This window comes from Centruroides vittatus, unplaced genomic scaffold (genome assembly GCF_030686945.1).
Source record: "Centruroides vittatus isolate TY-2023 unplaced genomic scaffold, ASM3068694v2 contig_19, whole genome shotgun sequence".
NCBI classification, from domain to species: Eukaryota; Metazoa; Arthropoda; class Arachnida; order Scorpiones; family Buthidae; genus Centruroides; species Centruroides vittatus.
Genome location: NW_027121169.1, coordinates 5,127,179 through 5,154,421, shown reverse-complemented (window position 1 = coordinate 5,154,421; position 27,243 = coordinate 5,127,179). Strand labels below are relative to the sequence as shown.

Genomic DNA, 27,243 nt, shown 5'->3' with positions numbered 1-27,243 from the left:
TTAATGAGTCATTGTTATATTTTTTAGTTTTGTATCCCATAGAAAGTAAATTTAAAGGATGGAGCCCAATTTGAAAATTAAAAGTGTCTAAATAAAAGAACACCTGCCAATTAGATTTAGTTACAGGTCACTAATTGCCATTCTATATTCTGTATTGTTAATTAAAATAGAAAAATTGCAGCCGTTTGTTCAAAATGTAAAGCTGATAATTATCAATTCTCCCCTTTTAGTCTGTATTTAATTGTTTATTAACTCGAGAAGAGTGATGTTATCCTCTTCCAGATGCTCTCGTGTCTTCAAGAAGCAATCATTTAGGATTTAAATATTCATAGAATAATACTTCGCTCATTCATCTCATGTTGTAAGGAACTGTAAACGAATACTTTTCGATATAACAGCTGTCAAATATGACAGATAGGAAAAAAAGACTACTGTAAACACAGTAAAATATATTCTTGGTACAAGCTGGTATAGCATTATATATATTGGTCGTCGGCATTTTCGTTCTCCTTCTTCTCTCTACAGCGCTTTATTAACGGTTCTACAAACCACGTCACACCACCGATGACGTGCATACCTCCCAAGGTATAAAACAAATAATCGTAACTTCCTAATGTATCTCTATAGTGACCTATATTGTAAGAGAGAATAATAATACACAAGTTAGCATCATCGACACGTGTTTTAACTATTGTTAAATCATTTCTTTGTCCTGTTTACATAAACAAAAACTAGTGCAATCACTTAACAGATGCAACACATGTTGCATTTTCAATTATGGAGCGTGACAACGAATTGGTAGATAAAAACGAATTTCTCTAATAATAAATATTCTATTTTTCTGTTTTTTAGGGTATTTTCAACAAATTTCTAAAGCTGTAATCTTTCTCTGAGACGTGCGTAAATTTCTTCTTGACACGCTCCTAAAAATTGGAATATATTCGATTCGGTTTCTTAAATTACTGAAATTTAATACTTATTTTCTCTTCAATTATTCAATTTCTGTGTAGAAAATCAAGAAAAAGACTTGTAATTATTTTAAAAATTTACTTGAAAACATTCAGTAAGTAAGTAGTTGTTAATTGATAAACTAATTTATAGATTTAAATTTATTTCTAATGATCTATGATGATCCAACACGTTTTTGTTCACTTTGAAGCTTAATACCTCCCGTGTTTATTGTCCAAAATTTCTGAAATTTTGTAGGAAAGTGTGTATGTGGAAGTGTTAAATTTTGGTGGTTAAAGGTCGTCAGAGTGGGAAGATAGAAAGAGTCGTGTATTGTATGATGTTACATTAACGAAACGACCCTAAAGATATACATTTTATAATATTTAGACCTATAAATGCTATATTTTATCGACTTATAAGTTCAATTGTTAAATTTTTATACTTACCAATAATCATTGGTCTGAATAGTCCCAGGATCCCGTACAAAAAATTTGATAATCCAAGCGCCGTGGTGACTTTTGAAAGTCCCAAATATTCCGTTAACAAGACTGTAAAATTGACCATAATAGATCCACAAAGTAATCCTAAAACAGATATTAAAGCTAATATGGCTGCATAATTACTCCCGAAAGGTATAGTAATTAATAATATACCAGAAGAGAAGAAGCTAACTATGATAACAGTTTTCCTTCTTATAATCTTAAAGTCGATTATCCATCCCGAAAAGATTCTTCCAAACAGATCACTAATCGAATAAACTGATATAATAAAAACTGCTTTATTCTGTGCTATGGATCGATCCATAGCGAAGTCCACTAAAACCGTTATGTACAGGGTAAAGCAGATGAAAAATATACCAAAAGAAAAGTTAATAATTTGGTACATAGGGTCACATAAAAGCTCGATAACTAAGGAAATGTATTGACGGAATGCATTTTGTTTCTTTGGTTTTTTAAAGTTAATTTCGTTGTTGTTGTTAGTGCGTAGCTCAAACGTCAACTCCTGTTCCTCGTGGACCTTCTTGGACGTATTAGGAGGGCGACATAATGACGCTGCCGCTACCCCGTGTAAAAGTACCCCTCCTAACAGTAGAAAACATCCCCTCAATCCGTAGGTTTCTAGTAAATATTCTATGAGGGGTGGTAGCGCGATCGATCCCGCTGATGCACCAGAAAACGTTATTCCTATAGCTATAGTCCTGTAACGGAGAAAGTATTGATTGATTATAACGGGGCTTGTGATTAATACGAATCCGATACCAATACCTGTAAATAAGAAAATATGTTAAAAAGCGAAATTTCTGTTCATAAATTACATAAATTAAACTTCTACTCACCGTAAATCGCCCCCAAAAATATAACAATCGCTGTTAAGTTTAATGGAATATAACAAAGGCTAACACCCAACGAGGTTAATAATGTACCTATTATCATTAACACTCGAATAGAAAAATAATGTGTTAAAATACCAACAATGGGACCTGACAAAAGATAAGGAGGAGAAATTATTAATACAATAATAGTAATAATAATAAATTTATTATCTTATTACGCGATGTATTGTCTTTCTTAAACACATCCTTACATTTAAATTCGAATTTAAATGTAAGGATGTGTTTAAATTTAAATTTACTATTGTTATATTTAAATACAGGAAAAAAATTCTCTTAAATCAACTATTTATATTAATTACTGTTTGTGATGACATTTCTAAAGATAAATTAAATTATTTTCCATGTAAAAATCTGTATTTTTATATTATAGTTTAGAGTACAGTGTACATGAGCTTAAAAACTGCATAGTTTCTTAGCTCTTGTACACTACACTTACAGGCCCTACACTTGATTGTTTTAATCTTTACAAATTCTCTCTTAAAACATGTTCTTTCCTCAATTAAGTGGCATTAGTTACATTCACGAAACACACTTAGAATCCGTTTCCTTGACTACAAATTTTACCTGTAGATACAGATATACACCAATCACGTAAGCTGCATCAATTACACTGTACACCTGATCAATACCTTTATTTATAACAACGATAATTATGCAGTATCGTCCTTTGAAACATTACCAAATTAACGTTAGTTCGTTGCACCCTACTTATTAATAGTCGCAGTTAAATTAAATGACAATAAGTAACCTTCCTCCTATTTTTAACACCGGCTACCTGTTGTTTAACGCTTTCTTTACACACTAATACGTATATTTAATATTGTGTATAATATACATAGCGGTAACCTGGGGTCATTACAACCCCTAGTAGGGCCCCTATGACGTATGCTAACGACTAGAGTAACCTATACTTACCTACTAGTAACATAACGGAGCCACACAAGCTAAGTGGCCAGGCAGCCATTTCTCTCGTGATGTCTAGAGCTTCGACAAGAGCCACATACATGACTCCAGCCGATCTAAAGAGTCCCATAACTGTAAAAGTGGATATAAAACACGAAAAAGCAACCACCCAAGCCCATCCTCCGTCTATGTTCTTCACTGCACTTCTACGAGCGTCGGCCATTGTTGGTGCAGCCACCCGCTGTTGCCAGATGGTGTCGCTCTCGGAGGGTATCCAGTGCCTATTAATACCGTGCATGGTTTAGTCACCTGACTCGATTCTCCGCTCGCAATTATCTTCGTATCGATGATGATGAAACGAAGAAAGTTAAGCGTTTATAAAATTTAAAAAAAAATAATAATAAAATTAGGAAAAAAATTTAAATAAAAATTTACTAAATGTAAATTTAATTAAAATTAACTTTTTATTATAACATAACGATTATTTTCTCTTGCGTAATGTACCAAAGATGGCAAAGCTGCATGGCAACGGTGCCGCGTGGAGAAGCCAACTTACAGTTGAATTTCTCAAAATTTATCAAGTTGTTTTTAATTTTCTCATATGAAACACGTAAATAACATACAATAGCATCTTTATACACAATTTTTAACATAAATATATACATAAAAATCTTGGTAAAATGCTATTTCGTAGAAATAGATTTCTCCATATTTACATTCTGCTCATCTTTTTCAATGAATAAATTTATAAAAAACAGGAAAGAAAAATAAATACAGACATTCAAAGAACTCTTACTCAATTTTAAAAGCAGGAAATTTACTTTTTAAAGTAAATATTAATTTTTTTGTCAGATGTACTTCGTTAAACGTGTGCTTTTTAAATGACATTTCTTCTATTAAAGTAATAAAATATGATAAATCGGAAATTTAACTGTTAATTTCCATATAATTTTCCCTCACGAACACTTACATAATGCAGTTTTTATTATATTATTTTTTTAATAATAAGCTGGATAATGTAGTATAAATCATAATTAATTTATAATAAAGAATGATGATTAAACACATCTATCTAACAGAGGAATAGAGAAGACACGTGTCAAAGGTCAATGATCTCGGGAGGTCTGGTGAAGGCCCTCAGCATGACCTTCATTACAAGATTCTTTGTCAGAAAGGTTGTTTGCGGGGGCCTCGAATACTAACAATTCATTAATAAAAAAATTAAATATGAATTCTTATATTTGATGATTAATTAACTATTTAATTCGATTATTTATTTATTAAATTAAATTATTTCTCAATAAACATACAAGCAATAACGGAAATTTGTGCCATGTTATGAAATATAAATGGTAATGTTTAGCAATTTTGTTCTATTTACTTATTTATATTAATTTATTGTTATTATCTTTTTCTTTAAATCTGGAAATAAAATATGAATTTTTTAGCGCGTAAATCAGAACACGGGAGCGTACTTGACGTCACACAAATCCGTTGCTGCGGTATTGTTACGTAAGCAAAGGCGGCGTGACTCATCTTCTGCGGTGTTTGTACCACAAACGAACATTTCTAAGATGAATGAAGGGCGAAAAGTCCGTGATCCTTCACGGATATTCATCCCAAAGTTATACTGACATCACTTCCGTCTATAAGCAATCATCTTCGTCTAAATCTAGAAGCCACGTGACTAGCCCTGATGTCTCTTTGTACAGCGGGGTCAACACTCACGAGATTCACCCGCGTGACAGGGAGCTAGTGTTTACAAAAAAACCGTTTTTTGCGCACGAAAGTACTGTAAAAATATTAATTTTTCATCTTAAATAAATATTTTAATGTGTTTTTAATGTTTTTTAAACGAAAGCGGAAATGACCACTTTCTCTGACGTTATTAAAAGACACATTAATGGTCGATTTGATACTTAGTGGCGCCAATATGAAGTGCTTGTGTTCGTCGCTGGGTGTTAAATGCTTATTTACAGAATAAAGTCGTCAAAAAATTGGAAAACAAATATTAAAAAATGTTTTTAAAAATTAAGGAAATGGAAATAAAACTTTTAAAAGTCCCTCTCAAGTAGAAAATAAAGTAAGAGTAACTCAGAGAAGAGCTCCAAATCACCTTTACTTAGTCACTTTTTATATGTTAATATTTAGAAAATCCAGCAAGAAGTTGCGTGACTTTCTCGGCAAGAAAGTTAAAATTGCGGGTGGCGCTATCTGTTACGGAATTTTACTTTAAAGCTTTTTATATTAATAATTATTATAAAATGACAAAAAGCTTAATTTTGAGAGTAAAGACGAATTTTATAAACATTTCTAAATGTTAATAACGAGTAAAATCTTCATTAAGTCCGATCCCACTCGAGTTACGATATCTCCCCACCCTCTTGACCTTTAACCACCAAAATTTATTAGCATCAACCTCCCTAATATACAAACCATCCTGCAAACTTTCAGAAATTTTCGTCAAAAGACACGGGAGTTATTAAACTTCAAAGTGAGTTAACAAAATCATGCCCCCTCACACTTTTTTCCTACTTTTAATGTTGAATTTATAATATTCCTTTCATACGAGAACATTGTTTTCGGAACGTGTTATACCTACAAATTTACCAAATAATTTTCTATAAAATATTCTTAACGAAGTAAAACTTTCTTAAGAACGTGACTCATAAAACTAATTCAATTTCAAGTGTCTTAAATATCCAATGGAGTATTCAGTGTAGTCTGCATGTCGCCTTGACTTTTTGCCAGCTGTAAGGAAGTTGCTGACGTAAACATGTCAACACACCTAGACAACAGTAACAGGTTGTGCGCTGAATAATCAGTTGCCACCTTCACCCCGCGTGAAAAAGGCTCATTGTCACTTTGACACTGTTAAAGCTGGATATTAACGTGTTGCAGACAGAAAGAAAGACCTAGATCAACCTGGATTGACAACATCGTCAAATGACCTGACTAGATACAGAGATAGAAAAATCTAGTGTAATGTTAAAAAAAAAAAAAAAAAAAAAAAAAAAAATAGATATGAGCACCCTTAAGGAGTTTAGAGGGGAGGAAGAGCTGCAATTCGAATATTTATCAATTTACACTTACATTTTCCAATCTTCTGCTTAGCTTCTTCTGTTAATGACAGGCAGTCGAACGTACTGACACATTTGTTAGTAATTTTAAAATACGTAAAATGAGAGCGTAACAAAGCAATTTTTGAAATTTGGATCGGAAGAATATACCATTTTCGTCATATGGTGACATTTGTAAAGGGGTGAGCAATTATATTTCTCAATAATTAACCCTGTTATAATATTTTCGAAGATTTAATAGGGCAGACACACAGACTCTCCAGTGAAACTAATATACATTATATAGAATATTGTGTCGCGAAATAGGTTAGGTTTGGGAATATATCTTAAGTAATTTGTGTATTTATCTTACCGCATATTGTTATTATGTAAGCATGGCTTGCTACAGAGGGGTGATAAAGAAGCACGTAGAAAATTCTGTAATATTCACAAATATTTCATAATTAATTAACTATTTTTGAGACCTTCATACTAATTTATATGATTTAATAATTTATTTATTTATTTTATTGATTATATAATGCAACTAGCATTAACGAGAAGCTGAGAGAAAACAATGAAGAATATTCAAAGATATTCTTTAGATTTTTAATTATTAATTAAATTTTGAAATAAACATTATTTTAAAAAAAATTAATAATGTTTTTAAAATTTTTTTCGAATTTTAATAATGTTATTTTAATATTTCTTAATGATAACAATCGTATTGCGTATAATTTTTTATGAAATTTTCGTCACAAAGAAACTTAATTAAACGAACTTTTAATTGAAATATTGATTATTAATTAAAATTATAGTAGTAATGATAGTTAAAATGACAATGGGATGTGCAAGACAAGAAGTGTAAAGGTACAAAGGATTTTATCGAAGGAGTTTAGAATGCAAATTGGTTTAAGGAAAATGTAGATGAGCCCACCAGTGACCGAGTGGATAAAATCACTAAACACTAGTCGTGAGTTCGCGCCTCGCCAAAGGCTGACTACGTGGAGCTTTCTTCACGTGTTTCATATCTAAACAGAGGCTCTAACGTGAAAGCTTCCCTTAGAAAATCCTTCCAGGAGGCATCCTTTCTTGGCAGATCGCCCACGTGTCGCTTTGCCGTAAAGAAATAAACCAATCACTGTGATGACTAGAGGTTTTCACTATGAGATCACCCGTGAACATTCTAGATTTCTCTGCTCATCAGAGTAATCATCTGCATAAGCTACTAAACTCAAAGCCTTAAGTTCTTTAAAGGTGTGGACACGATGATGAAGCACCCAAGATCTTTGAAGAATTTGCCAAAAGAGGAGTGGGATAACGGGCTCTCATTTCAGATACTGTGGTATTAATGGGAACATACTATTTAATACGATTAAGTCATGTTTTAGAAATGGAGTTCAACAACAAATTAGCAAAAGAAGAAAAAAAGAGATGGTGAGAAAGATGGCAGAAGAGAATGAGAATTGGGAAGAGGAGATAAAGACTATAGACAGTGGAGTTCTGCAATCACAAACCACTCTTCAAGATGTATTATAACAGCCATTTAAAGCGCTTTTCAAGTACTCGCCCGATTTCCTCAGAGGCATAAAATATAAAGAGGAGGCTCACAATATGACAATGCGTTAAAAATGACCATGGTTACGTGAAGTGTTAGAAAACTTCAATTTCGCTTCGTATGTAGCTGAGAAATTAATTATATATTGTCACTATAATTTTCTTTACCTCAAATATTCTAATTTTACCATAGAATAATCTAAGACACGATGACGCAAAGTTGTAAAAAATGTAGGCTAATTTCTATAAATTGAATGGTGAGAAATTAAGAGTAGAAAATTTACTTGTAAGATCTGGTTGCAAAGTTTTGCAAGTAATACGTCAATTATTGCTGAAAATTTTATATTTATATAGATACATGCATACATTATATACAGGACACCTACTAACTTTCACTTACAATTGTCAGCAAAGTGTGACAATATCCTGCTACGTATTAATTATTATTTTTATAACTGTAGATACAGCGAAACTTTTCCATAACGGACACTTGCGGAATCGAATAAAAGTGTCCGTTACAAACAGGTATTTTTCCAATAAAAATTCACCAGTGGCCGATGGATATAGCTACCAAAACACAGGTAGTTGGTCGTGGGTTTCAGCCCAATCAACGGCCTAGTCGCGTGAAAGCATTCCGAGATTTCTTCTATTTAACACCTAAACAGCAGCTAGTTTCTCATAGAAAGTCCTCCCGGGAGGCACCTTATGATAATTGATCACTCATATTACAGTGAGTGAGGAAGTATCATAAGCGAATCATGTTATTTTTTCAATATAGGATCTGGATTTTTGCAACCAATCCAGTCTAACAGAACTAATACTAATACCAGTCCTATATACTGTATAAGCGTACAAGTTTTTCGGTTTTCCCTCATTTATCAGTGTTGCGCCCACTCAATGATTCATTCCTGGCTCAGTGGCGCGTCATAGCTTCGTGGGACTCAGGTAAATTTGAATTAAAGCATGGAAAGGTATAAAAGAACCATAAAAAGATCAACTTGGTCGACTAGTTCTGTCCAAGAAGGAGACTCACGGTCTCCCACCTATTTACAATGTTCAGTTTGGATGGTCATCCTTCAGTCTAGTTCGTCCGACTATTCCCAATCCAGTCCCATCGCTTCTCAATCATTCCAACCGCTACGAAATTTGCCCTTTGACCCAATATCCGCCGCCAAGAAGGAATTAGAGAAGAATAAACACGAACAATCGCTCTCATTAAGGACAGAATTCAAGAGAAATAGTCATTATTGAAGACATCGTTCAACATTGAGAGTAATATAAAATATATTTTAAAAATATGAATCCTTGTATCTCTGCATACCTCTCCTTTAATCTCAACATTAAGATTCATTTTCGTTCTTATTTCTCTTTTGCACGAAGCGAACTTCACATTACATTATTTAAACATTAAATATCCAAAATGGCGACCCATAAAACATTGTTTTATTCTAATCATCCAATCACGTAACTCGGTTGTCAATATACAATAATGTTCTATTTATAATTTTATTTCTTGTCACCAGATGGCAATAGTGTTAATAATTTTCTATTATTAATTGTCTCCATCTGGTGACACGAAAAGCAATCTTTTAAAAAGTCTAAATTATTATTAATTTCAATTAAAATATAAATTTTACGTGTTGTTTTCAATTTAATAATTAATCAATCTTGTATCCAGGAGACAAAGCAAAAACGATTAACTGACTTATGGACGTACAGATTTATAAATTGATTTTCTAACGTGACTAACTTCATTTATAAAATGTTTATTACGGATTGATTACCATCCCCAAAAATTCTGTTTATCTAAATCATATGTAATCCCATTTCTCTCAAATATAATTAATTATATTAATATAAATACTTCTAACTTTAATCTCTAAGCATTACAGTGGAAAAAAACAGGGGAAAACTTGCAATTCAACTTCATTTCTTATCTTCTGACATCTGACATCAAATATCTAGTTATATTTGCATGTATTACAGCACCACGCGAAACAGGAAGAGATTGCATTCTGTAAACACTGTTGTTACCTAAAAAGAAAATTTACATATATTTGAGTTGACCCTATAATTTCCTTCATGATGTAACCAGTTTATAGATATCTTTAACTAGAAAACTGTATAAGAAAGCCAATAAAATTTTTAAAATTCTTAATAATTTTATCAATAACTAAAGTGTTTTTAACTGCCGATTTCCCTATGAAAGGATTCTTTAGCAAACTGTGAATAATAAGGATGCTCAAGAATGTTAAACTTCAAGTACCATGCATCTTTTTGTCGTGTACTCAGTGGTGTAATAGATGAACGGAGTATTAGGCCTAAACAAGTGTAGAAAGGTCACAAAGTTCTTATGAGTAAGATTATTTTCTGGTGCAGTTTCAATAGCAGGAAGAATTGCATCTTCGAAGTTTACACTTAACACTATGTGATTCTCTTCAAAGATTGGGAAAGAGAATATTTCTCAACTGTACTTTACAACAGAAGGCTTAAATTATCAGAGATTATTTTAATCGTTTCCAGACATCAATCAAAAATTAAAATATTCATTAATTAAATTAGCACAATAAATATATTAAAAATGTAAATGTATAACTTCTATGTATTCTTAATGTTTTTCATTTCAGTTCCAGTGTCTTAGTTCCAATGGTTCCAAAAATATTGATACTCTCCAACAGCTTCTTGTACTTAAAAAATACATCTCGAAATTATAATTTTGTTGCGTTTACTTAATTTTTCAAGATGTAAACGTAATTACATAAATTACATTACACAAGAACTACATTCGATCTTGAATTCCTCGTGCATTGATAAAAATTTCTGTTGGGCATAAATACTAAGAATAGAAAATCTATGTAACCCGGCTGAAATTTTCATGCCTGGTTTAGTTTTTTATATAAGTAAATATTTCGAATTACATCTGTATTGTTAATGATAGTGCTGATGTAATTACTTTTAAATAATCAAAATTGAGAATATATTTAGTATAGGTTAGTTTATCTATTTATGCAACGCGACACGTGGGTGATCTGTCAAGGGATGATTGCATCCCGGGAGTGTTTTTATGGGAAACTGGTCCCTAATTAAATGTTACTTATGAGTAAAAGTCTAAAATCTCCACGTGGCAAGTCTGTTGGCGAAGCGCGAACCCACAAATCACCAGATGCATATTTAACAATCAATGTTATTATTCTCCATTGACTATGTCCATTAAGTATAGAAAAAGATTATCATTCCCTTCAAACACTGTGAAATCCGCGTATTTTCGAGAAAAAAGTAACGCGAGTTTTTTGGAAGAGTTGTAAACATCCGCCGACAGAAAAACTATCAGGGTGCTCAGGCGATCACTCGGAAGCTCAGGGCGATCACTCGGAAGTTTTCTTGGAAGCTCCCGTCCCGGTCCCGGCCGAAACCGAAACGGTAGAAGACATCCATCTTCCATGTTCCCACACGATCGTCGCATGCAGTCATCCGGCAGCAAATAAAGATATAATTTAGGGCCGAAACCTTTGTAAACTCTCGCTCCCGTTCTAGAGGTTAGGCGCACGCAGCATAGCGATTAGTTGATCGCCGATTCCTTTAAGTTATATGTTAACCGCATTTAATCGTTAAATTCTTTATGTATACTCGTGTATATTAGATTAAGTATATAATAAACTCCTTATTGTTTGTTTAACCTGTGAACCTGTCCCTCATTGCTCGCGGGACGCGTGTCGACTTCCTCACCCCCTCGCCACTCGAAATTCAGCCATCCAAACGACCCGAGGTCAGGTTTCAACAACCTGTGCCTGTAAGTGGTCAGAAGGGATTAACCCTTGGCTCTAGGCTTATTTCACAACTGCTTTTGTGACAAAAACGTAACATGTTATTCAATGTGAACGCGTATTTATTCTAAAGTTTCTACAAATGTAACCATAAAATATTTAGAAGTGAATGATTTCTCGAGATTTACGATTATTAAATCACTTTGGCGAATCAGCCCAAATATACTTTCCTATCAAGTTCCCGTTATATTGTCCTTGATAGAAGCGTCCGAAATCTAGAATGGAAACGCTTGCCTTGTCCTTTCGATATTCTCCTTGAATTTATCATGATGGAAATCGATGAGATGGATTTTAAGGGTCATTGACATACTGAAGCTCATTTTCCTGTAGTTTATCATCAGAGTCTCAACTACCTTCGCATAAACTTCGGATTTATAATTGCTCAGGAAGCCCTATACCATGGAAACAAAACTGTTTCATGCTCTTTCTCCATCTTCTTGAAAAATTCCTTACATTCCACAACCTTCCTTACCTATGGTCCTACGAAGACACTGGCTTTGACTTTTTATGCAGACAGTTTAGAGAAGAAGTTTTAAAGGTACTCGAAGGCTGCAGAATCCTTATTTAAAGCTCTGACAAATTGTTTCATCAGAACCAATTTTATGTGCAATGGTGGCATCATCACCTTCCAAGTATCCAGAGGCTCTCAAATGACGTTCCTCCTCACAGAACACAGTCTCCTGTATTCAGTTTCTCCTGTGGTATTGCTCCTTGGTTTTCTGCCTCCCAAAAGTAAAGATAGCAGTTAAACTTAGTAAAACCATTAGGCATGCCACCATTTTGAAATGTCTCAGTCCTACTCATCATATTTCATACTTCCTGAGGTATGCCGAATGAGCCAGGGAACCAGATATGGTTATGGTACAGCGGCTTTGGGAATCTGGATGAACTGTTAATAAAAAGGTGCCACTAGTCAGTGGAGAACCAGAAATATTAAACAAGGTAAAAAGTTTTGCCGGCTTTTTATTATAAAATTTGTAATGAAAATACAGTAATCACTTTTATAATGCTATTTTCAATCTTATTTTATTCTTAGCTTGGTTTTTGGTTTTATTCATATACTGCAACGTGGCACACGGGCGATCTATCGAGGGAGAGGGTTTTTTAAATGGGAAACTAGCCCCTATTTAGGTGTTACTAACAAGAACTCGAAATCCAGTTTCGCTGCTGGAACTGGAACTGTTGGAACTAATCCGAGTCTTGAACACAGTTCTTTCCGAACGGTTTCAACCGGAACCACAGACCTCTATATCCGAGTATTATCGAGTTTTTCCCTTTAAATTACGCGACTCATTTAATTGTCGATTTGTGACGTCAATAACGACGGGCAAAATGACATTTTAATTTAGAGGCTGTTACTTAATATATTTAAGAAAATATCGATATAATTTATAAATTACTACATTATTTATTTGGATATATAACTAATTTTTATTAAATTAAACAATAAATAAACGTAAAGGGGGTGATTTTATACTTTTTTCTACTAGTGCCATCTGGTGAGAGAAATCGGAAACGCAACACAAAAACACACTACAAATTAAAATTTAATTTCGATTTTATTATTCGAAATTGTTTTCTTAGACAATTTCTTGAAAATATATTTCGTTCCGGGTTGTAATATCCATAACAACGAACAGAGAAAGTGAATGGATGCGAAAAAATGAAACATATTATCGTAAACTCCAAAAGTATCTCGGAAATACCCTGAAAATAAAAAAATTGATAAATAAAATATTACACCTAAAATAAAAATTCAAAGTCATACTTAATTGTAAAAACTTCTTTGTTATAATTTCGTGTCATAATACAACCAGAACACGTGTGACGTAATTCACGATTACGACTCGTCATTTGTTTTCTGTGTCTTACGTAATAACAGAAATTCCATTATTATTTTCGGAATCGCCGTACGTCACACTATATTTTTCGATTTGTCATATTTTCTCATACTTAACTGTGAATATTTATCCCCTACATTTATTATAAGAGTATTTTCTTGGTTTATTCGATTTAAAGTGAAACTTTAATAAGGAATAGGAGTAGATAATCAGGCGTGAAAATTATAAATATGAAATAGCTGTATTGTTGCACTATTACGTAATTTTCTATGGGAAAAAAGACAGGTAAAATTAGAGATGAGGAAATATTTTTTCCTGATAGACACCTTTTCCCATTTAAAAAGTGAAAGTTTTGTTTTGTTTTGGTGTTTGTTTACTTTTAATATGATAGATAAAGTAAATATAAAAATAAATACAACTGTATACGCCCGTATTTTATAATTAAATTCCGCTTCTACTTTTTTACCAATGTTTAAATACAGATTGTGAATAATAATTATTAAACGAACAAGCTGTTTTAAATACGTTTATTCACGTTTTCTATATGAGTAACACGTGGTAATATTAGGAAATAATTTCGTGGTAATATTAAATATAGTTATCTTGAAATAATTAAATTAAGTTTCTTCGAGAATAGGCAAAATGTAACCTTGTTTGTAAACGTGATTGCGGTATTAAAACGAGTACAAATTTTCCAGATTCGTAATACACAGAAACACCTACGTAATACTAGTATTATCGGTATTATGTGTTACGACGAGCCGAATACAATACTCGATTTTCTTCATTTCTACCAGTCGAAAGTGAAAATACCACGTGGGCCAGGCCCGAACCCACGACCAATGTACACTGGTTTTATCCACTCGGCCATTAGTGGGTCCTTCTTTTCTATTTTCGAAGATTAAAGTGTCTTTTTTAACTATAAACTGAGATTTTATATTATTGGCTAGTAATGTATTCCCTAAGTTACCACGTAACTTATTGTACTCTGACACCTCACGCGCTCGCACAACTCTTTAATATACCTAAAAAAGAATTGTATACCCGTGATTTCTTTTAAATTTACGTCAATAATACTCACCAATCAAGAAAGGTCGCGTGAAACTAACACATCCAATCATCAATCCGGCAAACCCGATAGCAGTGGCAAGTTTGTCGATACCTAAGATTTCTGCCATTAATGGTGGATAGTTGATCATTAGACAACCCGAAAACAGACCCAAGAATGCCGATACCACGGCCATCCATATGTAACTCCAAGTGAATACTATGGCTTCCATTGAAATTCCGAGTCCTATGGTGGCGAACAAGACAACATGTCGTCTCGGTATCTTAGAAGAATCGGAAAACCAACCGATGGTCAATCTTCCAAATAGATCTGTAATCGAATAAATGGGCACCAGATAAACGGAATCGTTATCTGTTATACCTCTATCGACGGCATAATCGACAATTACCATTAGAAATGTGTGAGAAGATAAAAAGTAAATGGTCATGGTCATGCATAAGATGATGAATAGGGGATGGCTTACAGTTTCTGCTATTAATTTAGCATTTTTAGTCACACCGCGTTTAGCATCCGCACTCATTTTCCTTACAAGATTGTCATTCAAAACTATGGAATTGTTATTGTGTTGAGATAATTTTCCATTAATTTCGTTATTTTCGATCATTAAAGAATTCTCTTCTTTCGTAGAGTCTTCGTTAATCTTTCTATTGTTACTAACGAAGAGGGCATCCACAGGAACAATACTCTTCTCCTTCTCTTCGTGTCGTTCTTCTTCCTTGTGATTCTGAGAGGTCAATGCCTTAAGTTTGTCTGTGATACTAAATTTAGGAGCTCTGTATAGGCTTGCTCCTACAATAGCATTAAAAGATAAACCTCCCAAAATTAAAAAACATCCGTGAAGACCGTAATGGTCAATGAAAATTTCTGCAGCTGGGGGTAGAGCAAAGGAACCTAAAGATGCTCCCGCGTAAGCAATTCCCATCGCTGTAGCTTTTCTTTTTGTAAAATACTGGTTTAGTATGACCGGATTCAGGGTGAACATTAAACCTACACCTAAACCTGAATAAAAAGCAAACCATTGGTTAAGAAGTTAGGACCTTCAAGAGTCCTTAATAGGAGTTAGGATCTACGTACCTTGAACTATACCAAATAAGACAATAATGGTGAGTATATCCGTGGCAAAATAACAGAACGTTACCCCTAAAGAAGCAACGGTGACACCAAAAATTACAACCTTTCTTATGCTGAAGTAATTACTTAGGAAAGCAGCGACGGGTCCTAAAAATAGAAAAAAGTTAAAGTATTATATACAATTTTCAATGCTGCATTGTGTATTGTAGTTTAAAACGAAAATGACCCCATCAAAACTCGAACCGTAAATGACTTTTAAGCAATATAACTCGTTAAAACTAAGATAATAAACTACGAATGGGATACACGTAAAGTTAATTAGGTCACACGTGAATACAAACAATTCGAAAGGTTAGTTCATCACGAATTTTACGACATGTCACGTACGTTTAGTACAATAATTACGTAAGTGGACTCACACCAGAGTTTAATGAACGAGCTTTTATACGAGGTACCCTTTTTTTTTAACTCTTTCCGCCCTGTGGGCACTAAGAGGGCCTCATTTAGAAGGCCCATTATGGGTTCGGCCAGGCCCACAATGAGGCGACCGGGTGGTGAGGGACGGGGCCCGACATATCCGAACGGACCACCCCCGAAAAATTCCTGGGGATTATTCGACCCGTTCGGATTCGATCCCGGGTCCCCCAGAGCGGTAGGCTGCCACCTTGACCGCTCGGCCATCCGGCCGTCCGAGGTACCCCTTTAGAAAGGCGGGAAATTACAAAGGTACAGCTTAAAATCTATAAATACATCGTCTCAGGTGTAAAGTAAGCATTTGCATTTACATTTTTATCAGTTAAATTGATAAAAATCCCTCTTAAAATCTTCACTAAAATTACAAATCTATGTTCAGAAGTCCGTAACAAGTAACGAATTGGCATTTAAACAAAGTTAGTGTAATTTCAATCAATCTTATTTTGAATTTTTCAAAAATAAAGTCACGTAACGTTCTAATCGAGTCTATTCTATTGTTGAGAGTATTGTTATAAATGGGAAAATTTTCGTAATTACAAACTTCCTGAAAAATCCATTCAGAGAAGACAAAACAGAAGAAATAATATAAAAGATTGGCATCGAAAAATCCTTGACAATGGCAACGACAGAGAAAAAATACAAAATGCAATTTATTTCATCCTATTCAACAGCTACCATTCGATAATGTTAAAGATTATACTACTTTTATACTAAGGACTTCACATAGGACTTCGCAATTTTACACTAGAGTATAAAAGGGACTTCACAATGGTTCTCTTCCTGTTCGAGTGCTGGAAAATCGAAAAAGAGCCATTACCAGACTTAAAAACAGCAGTTTTACCCAAGAAAACCCGACATTCACCTGTTAATAACAGCTCAAAGGTTCACCGAACCAAAAAAAAAAAAAAACTGTTTAATAAACAAAAATTTTTAGTCTCGGTTGAAAGGTAATTGCGCCAAGTAGCGGGTATATTAGTTTTGTTTCAATGAATTGAACAATTCTTTCTGCTGTTGAACCAATAAATAATTAAGGAAATTCTCGTGTTATAAAAATAAATCAGGCAAGTGTTTATTAAAAATACACCGGCTCGATAATTATAAATTTTAAATTGGAACGTTTCTACGGCCTCCGGCTATAACCCAATTAAATTCACGTGATAAATTATATCCTCAATCTACAGAAGTCACTCTTACAGGATTTTTAAAATTGTGTTTAAAATTTAATTTAGTAATTTGAAATTTTTTTTGGTATATTGAAATCGTTTTGTGCTCTCAATCCGAGATAATTCGTGGAAGGGAGTCAGAAAAAGAAGACATTTCTCGATACCCCTATTGTTAAAACACGTTCGACCCATAAGCGCTAGAAATTTCTTATTTTTTAAATTGATTTTTTTTAGTCGAATTTATTTATGGAATTTTGCAAATTTGACAATAACAAATTTTTTTGTACAGTGTTTTTCCAGCATAATTTTCTTTATTTTTTGATAATTTTTTGTACAATTTTTGCCCATTTTATTGACGTTTATTTGTACAATTTTGCCCATTTTATTGACATTTGTAGTACAATTTTATTCATTTTACTGTACAATTTTTCTTAATTTTATCCATTTTAATACATTAAAAACTGTACAAAAAGCTATCTGGACGACATTTCCAATTAACTACAAACAGGAAGGTAATTTAATCCAGTATCACTCAAGTATCATTTACATCGTATCAAGTAACCAAAATATATTTCTTAGTTAAAATATTATAAAATTCATAACGGTTACTAAATTGAATGAAACAAGAAAGTACAATTTATGAAGAAGTATATACAGCATTGGAAAGCCTATACTTAATGCGTAACAGAAATGTAATTAACACATACAAAACACATTTATGTAAAATAATAATAATTAAAAAATACATATTTACTTTTTAGAGGATACAAAACAAAATAATGTTTTCTCTAAACGGCTGAATGAAGTACACAAACATGTAAAAATACCATTAAAAAAAAATTGCAATTTGTAAATTATAATTGAAGCTCGGTGGGTGAATTAAATTATATTTAAATAATGAAATTTGTAGTGTTTTCTTATGTTTGTTATAATATTCTTTGATCGAAGCTTCATTCGAGATTAACCTGTTTGACCTGATATTGCGCAATAATTCGCTATAACATTTAACATATTCTGACCCGCTTTTCTTAGAATTGATACACAAGACCACCTGAAGATGATCTTCGTTACGATAAAAACCGCTTTTAATTAATTTTAACGACTAAATTACTCACTAAATCTACTAAATTAATTACTAAATCTCTATAATTATTTTGCACTCGCGCCTTCCTTGATAATAATCCTCCAAGTGTGAGGAGCATCATCATCATCTTTTTTCACTTTATGAATGCCAAGCTTGTTGCATGATTATATATAAGCGTTTAACGGTTTAATAGAATTTTAATTTAAATAAGTGACTTACCTGTTATAAACATGAGAGCTCCCGATAAAGTGAAGGGCCACGACGCTTCTCTTCTACTTATACCAAAAAAATCGACAAGAGCCACGTATATGATGCCACCCGATCTCAGAAGGCCTAACATTGTAAAATTCACCAAAAATGCACCCAAAACGATCATCCATCCCCATCCTCCGTCTCGTCTTCTATCTATATGATTACCTTCTCTGGACATAACTCGCTACTTTGCCCTTCAAACGCCAGATTACACCTAGCTTAACTACTTTATCCAATGTGTTCTGTGGCCAGGTACAACGACATTACTCACTCCTCCGGGTATTATTATTATTTTTTTATGATTCTTACTACTACAATGGCGTCATCAGGTGTGTTCTTTTAAATAATAGGAATATTTTTTATCCGCTTAAATGCTTTCCAACTCCCGCTTGTCTTGCATGTTTTAATTGTTAATGCATGAGGTACTTTAAACTGCCCTCTGTTGATGTAACGTGAAGTATCAAATACTTTCGCTCGTGGTGTAACTTATATGCAAGCGAAATTTCACGTGTTACACTATTCTAAGAAGTGTTAGCAAGAAATTAGAACGTTATACACGTTATACACCTCAACGACACTCTTACAATTTACATACGAGTGTAATTTAATACCAGAATATAAATAAATAAATAAATAAATTATATATATAATATATATTATATAATTTTAAATAATAATTAAGTAATTCCTTCCTAAATACGTGTATACTTAATTAGAGAATTTCTCGGAATAATATTTTTCTATAAAATTTTTTACCTGTTTACATTATTTATTGTACAGTCGAATGGTGTCGTTAATTGTTTATTGTAAAGTTATGAGGTCCTGTACCTTTAAATGTTTGAGTAATTAATCTGTTATATATGTCATTGTTACTTTCGCATAAACGTAACAATCTTATTGTATAATCTTACGCGAGTAACGGAATAGGAAGTTATAAGAACGTGACTTTTCGCTGGCAATTTGAAGTAGGTTAACAATTAACTCCATTAATTTCGTATTTTTTTCATGTATAAATAGAGATAAGCGTAGAATCAATAGTTTAATTACATTTAGAAGTAAAAATACTTCATTATGTTCTTGTGTTGAAGGATTTTTAACTGGTTGTGAACGGAGCCATAGATCACGTTCAGTACACTTAGCTGCACTGTTTTGGTAATAATTCATCTCTTTTTCTTTGTTTTTATGCACTCTATCAATTGTTTTTACTGTTTTCTTCGCCCGAATCGTGTCGTAGTGATAAAATAAACAAAAGCGTTAAGTGTTCTAATGCGCGGCGCGATACTTCGCCTGCAATAACGTTACAGACGGACAAAGAGCAGAAATTGCATTTTTATAACCAAAATAATTTATTTATATGCAAATTATTTAAGTATAAATAGATTTTAATCATATTTTAAGCATTTACAAGAGAACTTGTTGATTACATTCACTTTTATTGCATTTTTAAGTGTACAAGATCAGTGTCATTTTATATGGGGTTATATAATATTTTGCCTTACATAACAATATGATAAGGTCAAATGTAAGAAAACGTATATTTTTCTTTGAATTTTCCTTATTAACAGGAACTTTACTTAAGAAAATTCAATAAAAAATCATTCATTCATATCTAAGTACCGCAGCATCCTTACAACGAGAATTAAATATATTTGATAAAAAAAATAATAAAAAAATCATTAAAATGAAATAAAATGAAGATTTAATTAAAGATTTTAATGCAAATTAAATTTAATTAAGCAATGATTTAAAACCCGTTCCGCATAATTAATTAAAGCTCTATGCTATTAAACAAGGCTGTCGCGACGTTACGACGTGTTTAGATATAATAAAATCTTAATTAATTAATTAATTTTACTTAAATTTTTATTCGAAAAACATTAAAATAAAATCCCCGATCTATTTTAAAAAATGTATAATTAAATTTTTTTTTGAAAACCGAATTTAAAACTCGATTTTTAAGTCCTTAAAATAATTTGAAGTTGGCCTACATTAGGAATTATTCATACTTAAATTCGTAAATTCGCGTAAAAAAATTAAATGCGAAGAACTAAAAAAAGAACAAAAACTCTAAAAAATACGCCAAAATACAATTCCTCAGAAATTTGGTGCCGATTTAAACCATTCTAATTACTTAAATTAGCTTCTAAAAATACAACTAAGCCCTCATTTCAATATGGCACCATGTACAGTACAATCATTTGTATAATTCTTGGTATTAGTCAGGTGTTTCGGATGCTTTAAGTACAGGTATCAGGTGTTTAACGTCATAATTTCATGACTTATCTAAGCGTAAGTGGGCATAAAGACAATCAGGAGTGGCAACATGTGAACTAACAAAACCTTCGATGACCCACTTAATAGATACAAAACCTGACGTGTTTTGTTAAAACAATTAGCTAAGAATGTTCCAACTGTTTCCAAACTAGTGGGAAAGAAATGATAAGTATTGATAATTTTGCATCCTTACATTAGGATACCAATATAAAATCATTAGTTTAGGAATTCTTTAATGAGATTCAGAGATTGTTGCTTCTTTACAATGAAAGGTTCTTCAATGAGATGTTTTTCCTTATTGAAATCCCCAATGTGTAGAGGACGGATGTGCTCCACATCTTCACCACTTCATTAAACATAATTTAACCTTATCTAAACACGATTATTCATCTGTTTAAGGTCATTAAATAAAATAAATTTATTTCATTACATTAAATTGTCATGGAAATCCGAGACCACAAAAACCGCAGGTTTTCGAGATAAATATAATTTCGTTCTGACTTATATTTGGCAACATTCGGGGGAATTTTACTTCGCCAATTATAAACTAATAAATATTTATGTTACGATTAACCAGTGTTGCGCTATACAAATAAGTGGAATTTTCAAGTTTACGGGGGTGAGAAACATACATTAATTGGATTTGTATCATTCCTGCAAGAGCCTCAAAACTTTCACGAGATACTCATAGGATCCAATTACGTATGAGACTTCTTTTTTAAGTGCTCCGAACATGGTTAATCGGTGTATGTACCCTACTACATAAATATCTTGTGCAATATCTTTGAACGATACCTCAAAGGTACCTTGTATACCTTACAATTATGACTTATAAGAAGTTTGGGTGATATTCTTATGAGGACTTTCTTAGAATTTTCCTATGAAGATTTCTAATTCTTATTATTACTTCAAAGGATTCTTATTGTAATCTCAAAAGGAATCTCACGTATTTCAATATAATTTAATGAAAACCTGTAAGATGGAAAGAAAAAGTTAATTTGAAATATCCTTATGATGAGGATTTCTAAGTAATTATAAAACAAAGATTTCAATAAGGATCTCCACGATCCTGCAGGAACTTCAGCAGGATTTCATAAAACTATGTAAGGGGTGAAGAGAATAATTTCGTACGACTTTATTCTTGACTTAATGTATTTTTGGACATTTTTCGATAAAAAAAAACACAATAAAAATTCCACATTTTTAAAAAATAGAAATATATTAGATGAAAGTATCGAACTTAATTAGTTAATTATCAATTAAAAGTTTAATTAAAGCAATAATTGATGTTGATTCTTTATAATTGATTGTTTGGGCGCTTCTTAATTGTAAATGGTTCGTAACAGGAATTCATGCGTGTAAACTGTAATTAAGTATCTTATTAAGAAGTGAAAGTTATATTTGATTTTTAATTATTTACCGCTCTTCGTGTAATTTTTACATTTTTTTTTATAATAATGAATGATTTTTCTGATATAATATCCGGGTATTTCATAAATTAACGCGCTTACAAGACCTTAAATCTTAAATTAACAATTAAATCATCGAATTAATTGACTGTTTAATTGCCAATTTAACGCATAACCTTATTAAATTATAATTAGCTGTCGTTTAATGTATACTATCTGCGCGTCGCGTCGCTTGGAGCGCAACGCTTCAAGCGCCGCGACGCGACGAAATCTAATTATTATTATTACCTCTCAGGCTATTTATCATAATTTAACAAAACTAATTTTAAATTTAATTATAATAATAATAAATTTTAAAATATTTTTCTTTAATTTATATTTAATAAATTTTAATTTAAAAATGTGGCGCCATCCATCGATCGAATTTGAAAATAATTTTATCCATTCATCTTATCGGGTGTTATTTTCGTACAATGGATAGCCTCTATTATCAGATGACAGGTGATGAAAATTATCGTCACGAGTATTGAATGGCAAGTATCAAAATATTTTTCATATGCATGAATTGATAACGAATATTATCAATATCAAAGTAAAATATTGAGCAATCGATTAACAAAACCCCTAGAAAAAAAATGTAACGTGAAATTTCATTGTTGCATTAATTTATTTTATGACTCAATGGGGATAATTCATCGTGTAATTTCTTCTTAATGGACTGCACAATAAATGATCCACTTGGTGATGGGTTGCTTTAGGGATAGTCTCTTTAATGGGTGTCTTCTTTAGTGGCGTCCTTAAATTAATTAAGATTGCTCCAATGATATCTTATTGGATGGTGCTTTTAGTGGTGCTTTAGTGGATGATTCTTTTTTTAGTGATGCTTTAATGGATAGTCGCTTCTCTTAATGGTGCTGTAGTTGAAGACTTTTATTAGGGGTACTTTAGTGGATTGTTTATTTATTCACTCCAGCAATTTTGAGAAGACTGTTATGATCATTTCTCCTTTTAGTGGTTCTTTAGTGCCTAGCACCTCTTTTGGTGATGCTTTGGTGAACAGTTCCTCCTTTTTTTGTGAAAATTTAATAAGTAATCCTTTTATTAGTGCTTTAATGGAAAGTTTTTTCCTTTCTGTGGTATTCTAGTGAATAATCCTCTTAATAATACTTTAGTAGATGGGTATCTAAGAGGGCACATAGTTTTCATAGTGAATATCCCCTTTAATGGTTGATAATGAGTACGCTTCCCTTAGTAGATGTGCATGTTTTCATTTTTTATCATGTTCATGCAAGACCATAAATATATAAACATCACTCTAACCGTATGTTTCTGTTTTGCTGACAAACGTATTGCTTTATTGCTTCACACTAAGTAACAATCAAATGCATACACAAAACATAAAAATGCATCTAAAACATTTAAATATTTATATAAAATTAAATATATGGTAGCTTATTAATTAGAAAAATTAGTAAATATTTCTTTTTTCTAAGCTAACGAAATTAGAAATGTGGGTCATGTGACCGTAGGGGTGAAGTCTAAATACCAAGATAGATATCAGTTGCAGTGGCGAAATAAATGTGGACAACAGCATGACCGCTGAGATCACCGGTTCTAAAAAGTGGTTTGTGATTTTTGGGTGTTTCTTTGTTAATTTTACACTGGCGGGTATTCAGAGATCCGCGGGTGTCTTGTATGTGGCTCTCATGGCGCAATTTGGCACCAACAGAGAACAGGCAGCTTGGCCGGGAGGAGTGTACAGCATCCTAGTTTCTCTTGTTGGTAAGTTAATAATTAGACTATATTTATATGAGTTTCTTCGCTAATTTTTTTGGACATTTCAGGGCCCATGGCCAGTTTGTCCATATATTATTGGTCTTTGCGTTACGTGGTCTTTCTGAGCACGGTTCTTTCGTCGTTGGGTATTATTTTTTGCTACTTTGCCTATAACATCACTTACGTCACCTTCTTTTATGGGGCTATGCCGGGTAAGTATGCTCGAAAAATTAATAAATAAAATACTAGCGCATAATTTACATTGTGTTTCGTAGGTGTCGGAAACGGGATCATCATCACGTTAACACACGTGGTGATTAATCGGCACTTTCACAAGAGAAGAGCGACTGCCGCTGGATTAGCATACGCGGGCTCTTGTATTGGGTCCTTCATCTTTCCACCCATTACCGAATATTTTCTGGAGCATTATGGACTCCGTGGTACTTTTCTACTGTTGGGTGGTATTGCGCTTCATTCTATACCCGGTTCATTGTTCTACTACCCCAGCGAGAGCGAAAATATGCACGAATCCCTGGATTCTTCGCCGTGCAAACGAAAAAAAGACACTATTATATGTATCAAAGGTGATGTAGCATTGGTACAATTGAAGAAGACCAAAGTGCATAACGGTTTCTCCACCAAGTACCTAAAATCTCTTACTGATATACTTATAAATCCGATGTTCATCATCATTTGTACGAGTTTTTCTATTTATTTTCTGGCTTCGGCCACGTATTTGATGATCGTCGTGGATTTTGCTCTCGACAAATCCATGGACGAGAATCAAGCTGTGTTCCTTATATCGGGTTATTCATCTGGAGACTTATCTGGAAGATTAATATCTGGTTGGATCGCCGACTTGGAGTGTACGAAGAGAAAGTACATCGTGCAGATAACAATGACCTTAATGGCCATCGTAGCGGCTATATTACCTTCTATAAACACTTACTGGTGGATGATGACCTTGTCCATCTGTTTGGGATTCGCTTCGGGATGTACTCTGATCAATTTTTCTGCATTGATGACCGAATATTTGGGTATTCGGAAACTTCCGCTAGCTATCGGTATGGCTACTTTAATATTTGGTCTGTTGGCGTGTGTTCGACCCAGTTTAATAGGTGAGTACACGTTTTAATTTTTTTTTAATATTGTAAGATAAAATGAGGATTAATTTGTCTCATTCCAACTGAGTGATATTTTGTAAATATGAAAGTTTGAGGAAGACATACCTCATCATTAAACAGATTCACTATAATTTTATGACAATCAGGGGCTGAGTGTATAGAAATGTGTGGGGATCGATTTGCTTGTCTGTTTCTATAAGGCAACGCAATTCGCGAGCGATCTGCTGAGGGAATAAACCCGGGTGACTTTCTATGGAAAACTGACCCCTATTTAGGTGTTACTAACCTGAAGAAAATCTGGAAAACACCATTGACGAGGCGTGAACCCATAGTGTTCAGTGGTTTATCCACTCAGCCCCTGCTCGACTCGAGTGGGGATCAATTGTCATATTCATAGAAGTTGCAGTGAATTCTCAACCTGTTCAGGAAATTAAGTAAATCATGGTGTAATTATATAATTAATTGTTATATCTGTTCGGAAAGTTACAATAAAGCAACATCCTTTCGTACATTTGCTGTTGTGAAATTCATCCGTGATTTCAACTCTCGTTCTACAAAAGGTTCCGTATTTTTAGCTCTCTTTTAACTTTTATAATTATATATCATACTTAAAGTAGTTTGTAGTTTCTAAGGATCACTAATTTTAATGTATAATTATATGTAATTTGCTGTAAATTCACTGATTCACGTGTGAATAAATGAAAAACCTTACAGAATGTACACTACTCGCTATAACGGGGTATTATTGAGGATTAGAATGTGTGAATATTTTATAATTTACCTTTTATAATTTACTGTTGTGTGTGAATATTTTATATACTTTATCGTTCAGTGATAAGGTCCTTCCTCGATTCATAAGTAAAATTATTGTTTGAGATTAAAGAAAAATTGTAAAGTGTCATCAGAGCAAATATTGATAAAGAAGATAAGGATAGAAAGTAAAAGTTCAATACAAGAGGAACTCATGAGATAAACTGTCTTGTTGATGTTCTACTTGAAAAGATCATTTAAAATAATTGCTTGAAGTGCTCCCATTCGTTAACTAATATATAATTTCACGTAGAGACAACACAAGAAGCCATGTTCTTGGTTTCTTTGGAGACAGTTCAGGAAGTCAAAACGTGGCTTCGTGTATCGAGAAAAAAATGAGAACCACCTCTTGCTACCTTTCATAAAATACCATTAACAGAATTTAACTATAATTTTCAGGTTTCTTCAGGGACAGAAGTGGAACTTATGACAATCTTCTCTACATGTTCTCCGCCATATTGATATTTGCATCAACGCTCTGGCTTTTCGAATCTTTCTTCAAGAAGCACAAACGAAAGAATTCTCAAGCAGTTTAACTTTTGTAAATAATACGACACAAGAAAAAAAAACTTGTATATTTTTGTAGCAATAAACAAAATCTATAACTAATAATCGATAACCTTTCCACTAGAAAAATACTCCAACAGTTTATCTAGTGTAATGTTTGATAATAATACAATAATTCTGATTAGTTTTAATATAAACAAATGTATAAAAATAGATAAGGACTTTAATTCTGATTTATGTAAGTCCCTATTTTTATAATTTTATTGTTAATATATTTTTTTTTAGAATTAAGTTTAATCAGAATGTATGGAGGAGATGAATTAAAGCTAGCTACTGGCGTATGAAAATATACTTTTAAGTTTAAATTATCTCGAGGATATCCCCAAAAATTAATTATAAATTAGTCCAAAATTCAAGGCTACACTTTATCTATTACGAAAATAAATTTTTGATATCCTACCGATCCTCAATACTGATATATATTGAGACAAAGTTACACGTTGGATATTTGTAAAATGATTACTAATCATTATTCATTCACAATCTTGCCAAAATAATTACGAAATCTTAATTAATTAATGCCTTTATATTAATTTTCTATGTATAAATTAACTAATAAGGGATATAAATTGCGTAAGAGTTCAAAAACCAGTGTCTTTACAATGCTTAACTGACATTTGGCCCAAACAGCTGAAAGGTTAG

General features: G+C 32.7%; 2 protein-coding genes across 2 annotated transcripts; one reads left to right on the top strand and one right to left on the bottom strand.

Moving 5' to 3' along the window:
• Positions 1 to 19,043, bottom strand: LOC136970216 (uncharacterized). Its single transcript, XM_067264644.1, has 8 exons — positions 18,609 to 19,043; positions 15,672 to 15,815; positions 14,610 to 15,596; positions 13,245 to 13,394; positions 3,260 to 3,550; positions 2,288 to 2,431; positions 1,398 to 2,216; positions 1 to 631 (listed from the first exon to the last, which is right to left on the bottom strand). The coding sequence occupies exons 1-8, from the start codon at positions 18,817 to 18,819 to the stop codon at positions 477 to 479; spliced, it is 2,901 nt and encodes a 966-aa protein (XP_067120745.1). The 5' UTR covers positions 18,820 to 19,043; the 3' UTR covers positions 1 to 476.
• On the top strand, positions 18,893 to 26,938 carry LOC136970192 (monocarboxylate transporter 12-B-like). Its single transcript, XM_067264613.1, has 5 exons — positions 18,893 to 18,920; positions 23,818 to 24,106; positions 24,169 to 24,312; positions 24,376 to 25,218; positions 26,434 to 26,938. Exons 2-5 carry the CDS (start codon positions 23,917 to 23,919, stop codon positions 26,568 to 26,570), a joined length of 1,314 nt encoding a protein of 437 aa, XP_067120714.1. The 5' UTR covers positions 18,893 to 18,920; positions 23,818 to 23,916; the 3' UTR covers positions 26,571 to 26,938.
• The last annotated feature ends 305 nt before the right edge of the window (positions 26,939 to 27,243 follow it).

Bases quoted from the DNA above. Each gene is read 5' to 3' on its own strand.
- LOC136970192 (XM_067264613.1), top strand. From the start codon at position 23,917: ATGACCGCTGAGATCACCGGTTCTAAAAAGTGGTTTGTGATTTTTGGG. The intron at 24,313-24,375 runs GTAAGTATGCTC...TGTGTTTCGTAG, and splicing joins CTTTTATGGGGCTATGCCGG to GTGTCGGAAACGGGATCATC. The intron at 25,219-26,433 runs GTGAGTACACGT...TATAATTTTCAG, and splicing joins TGTTCGACCCAGTTTAATAG to GTTTCTTCAGGGACAGAAGT.
- LOC136970216 (XM_067264644.1), bottom strand. From the start codon at position 18,819: ATGTCCAGAGAAGGTAATCATATAGATAGAAGACGAGACGGAGGATGG. The intron at 15,597-15,671 runs GTACGTAGATCC...CTTTTTATTCAG, and splicing joins CTTATTTGGTATAGTTCAAG to GTTTAGGTGTAGGTTTAATG. The intron at 2,217-2,287 runs GTGAGTAGAAGT...TCTTATTTACAG, and splicing joins ATTTTTGGGGGCGATTTACG to GTATTGGTATCGGATTCGTA.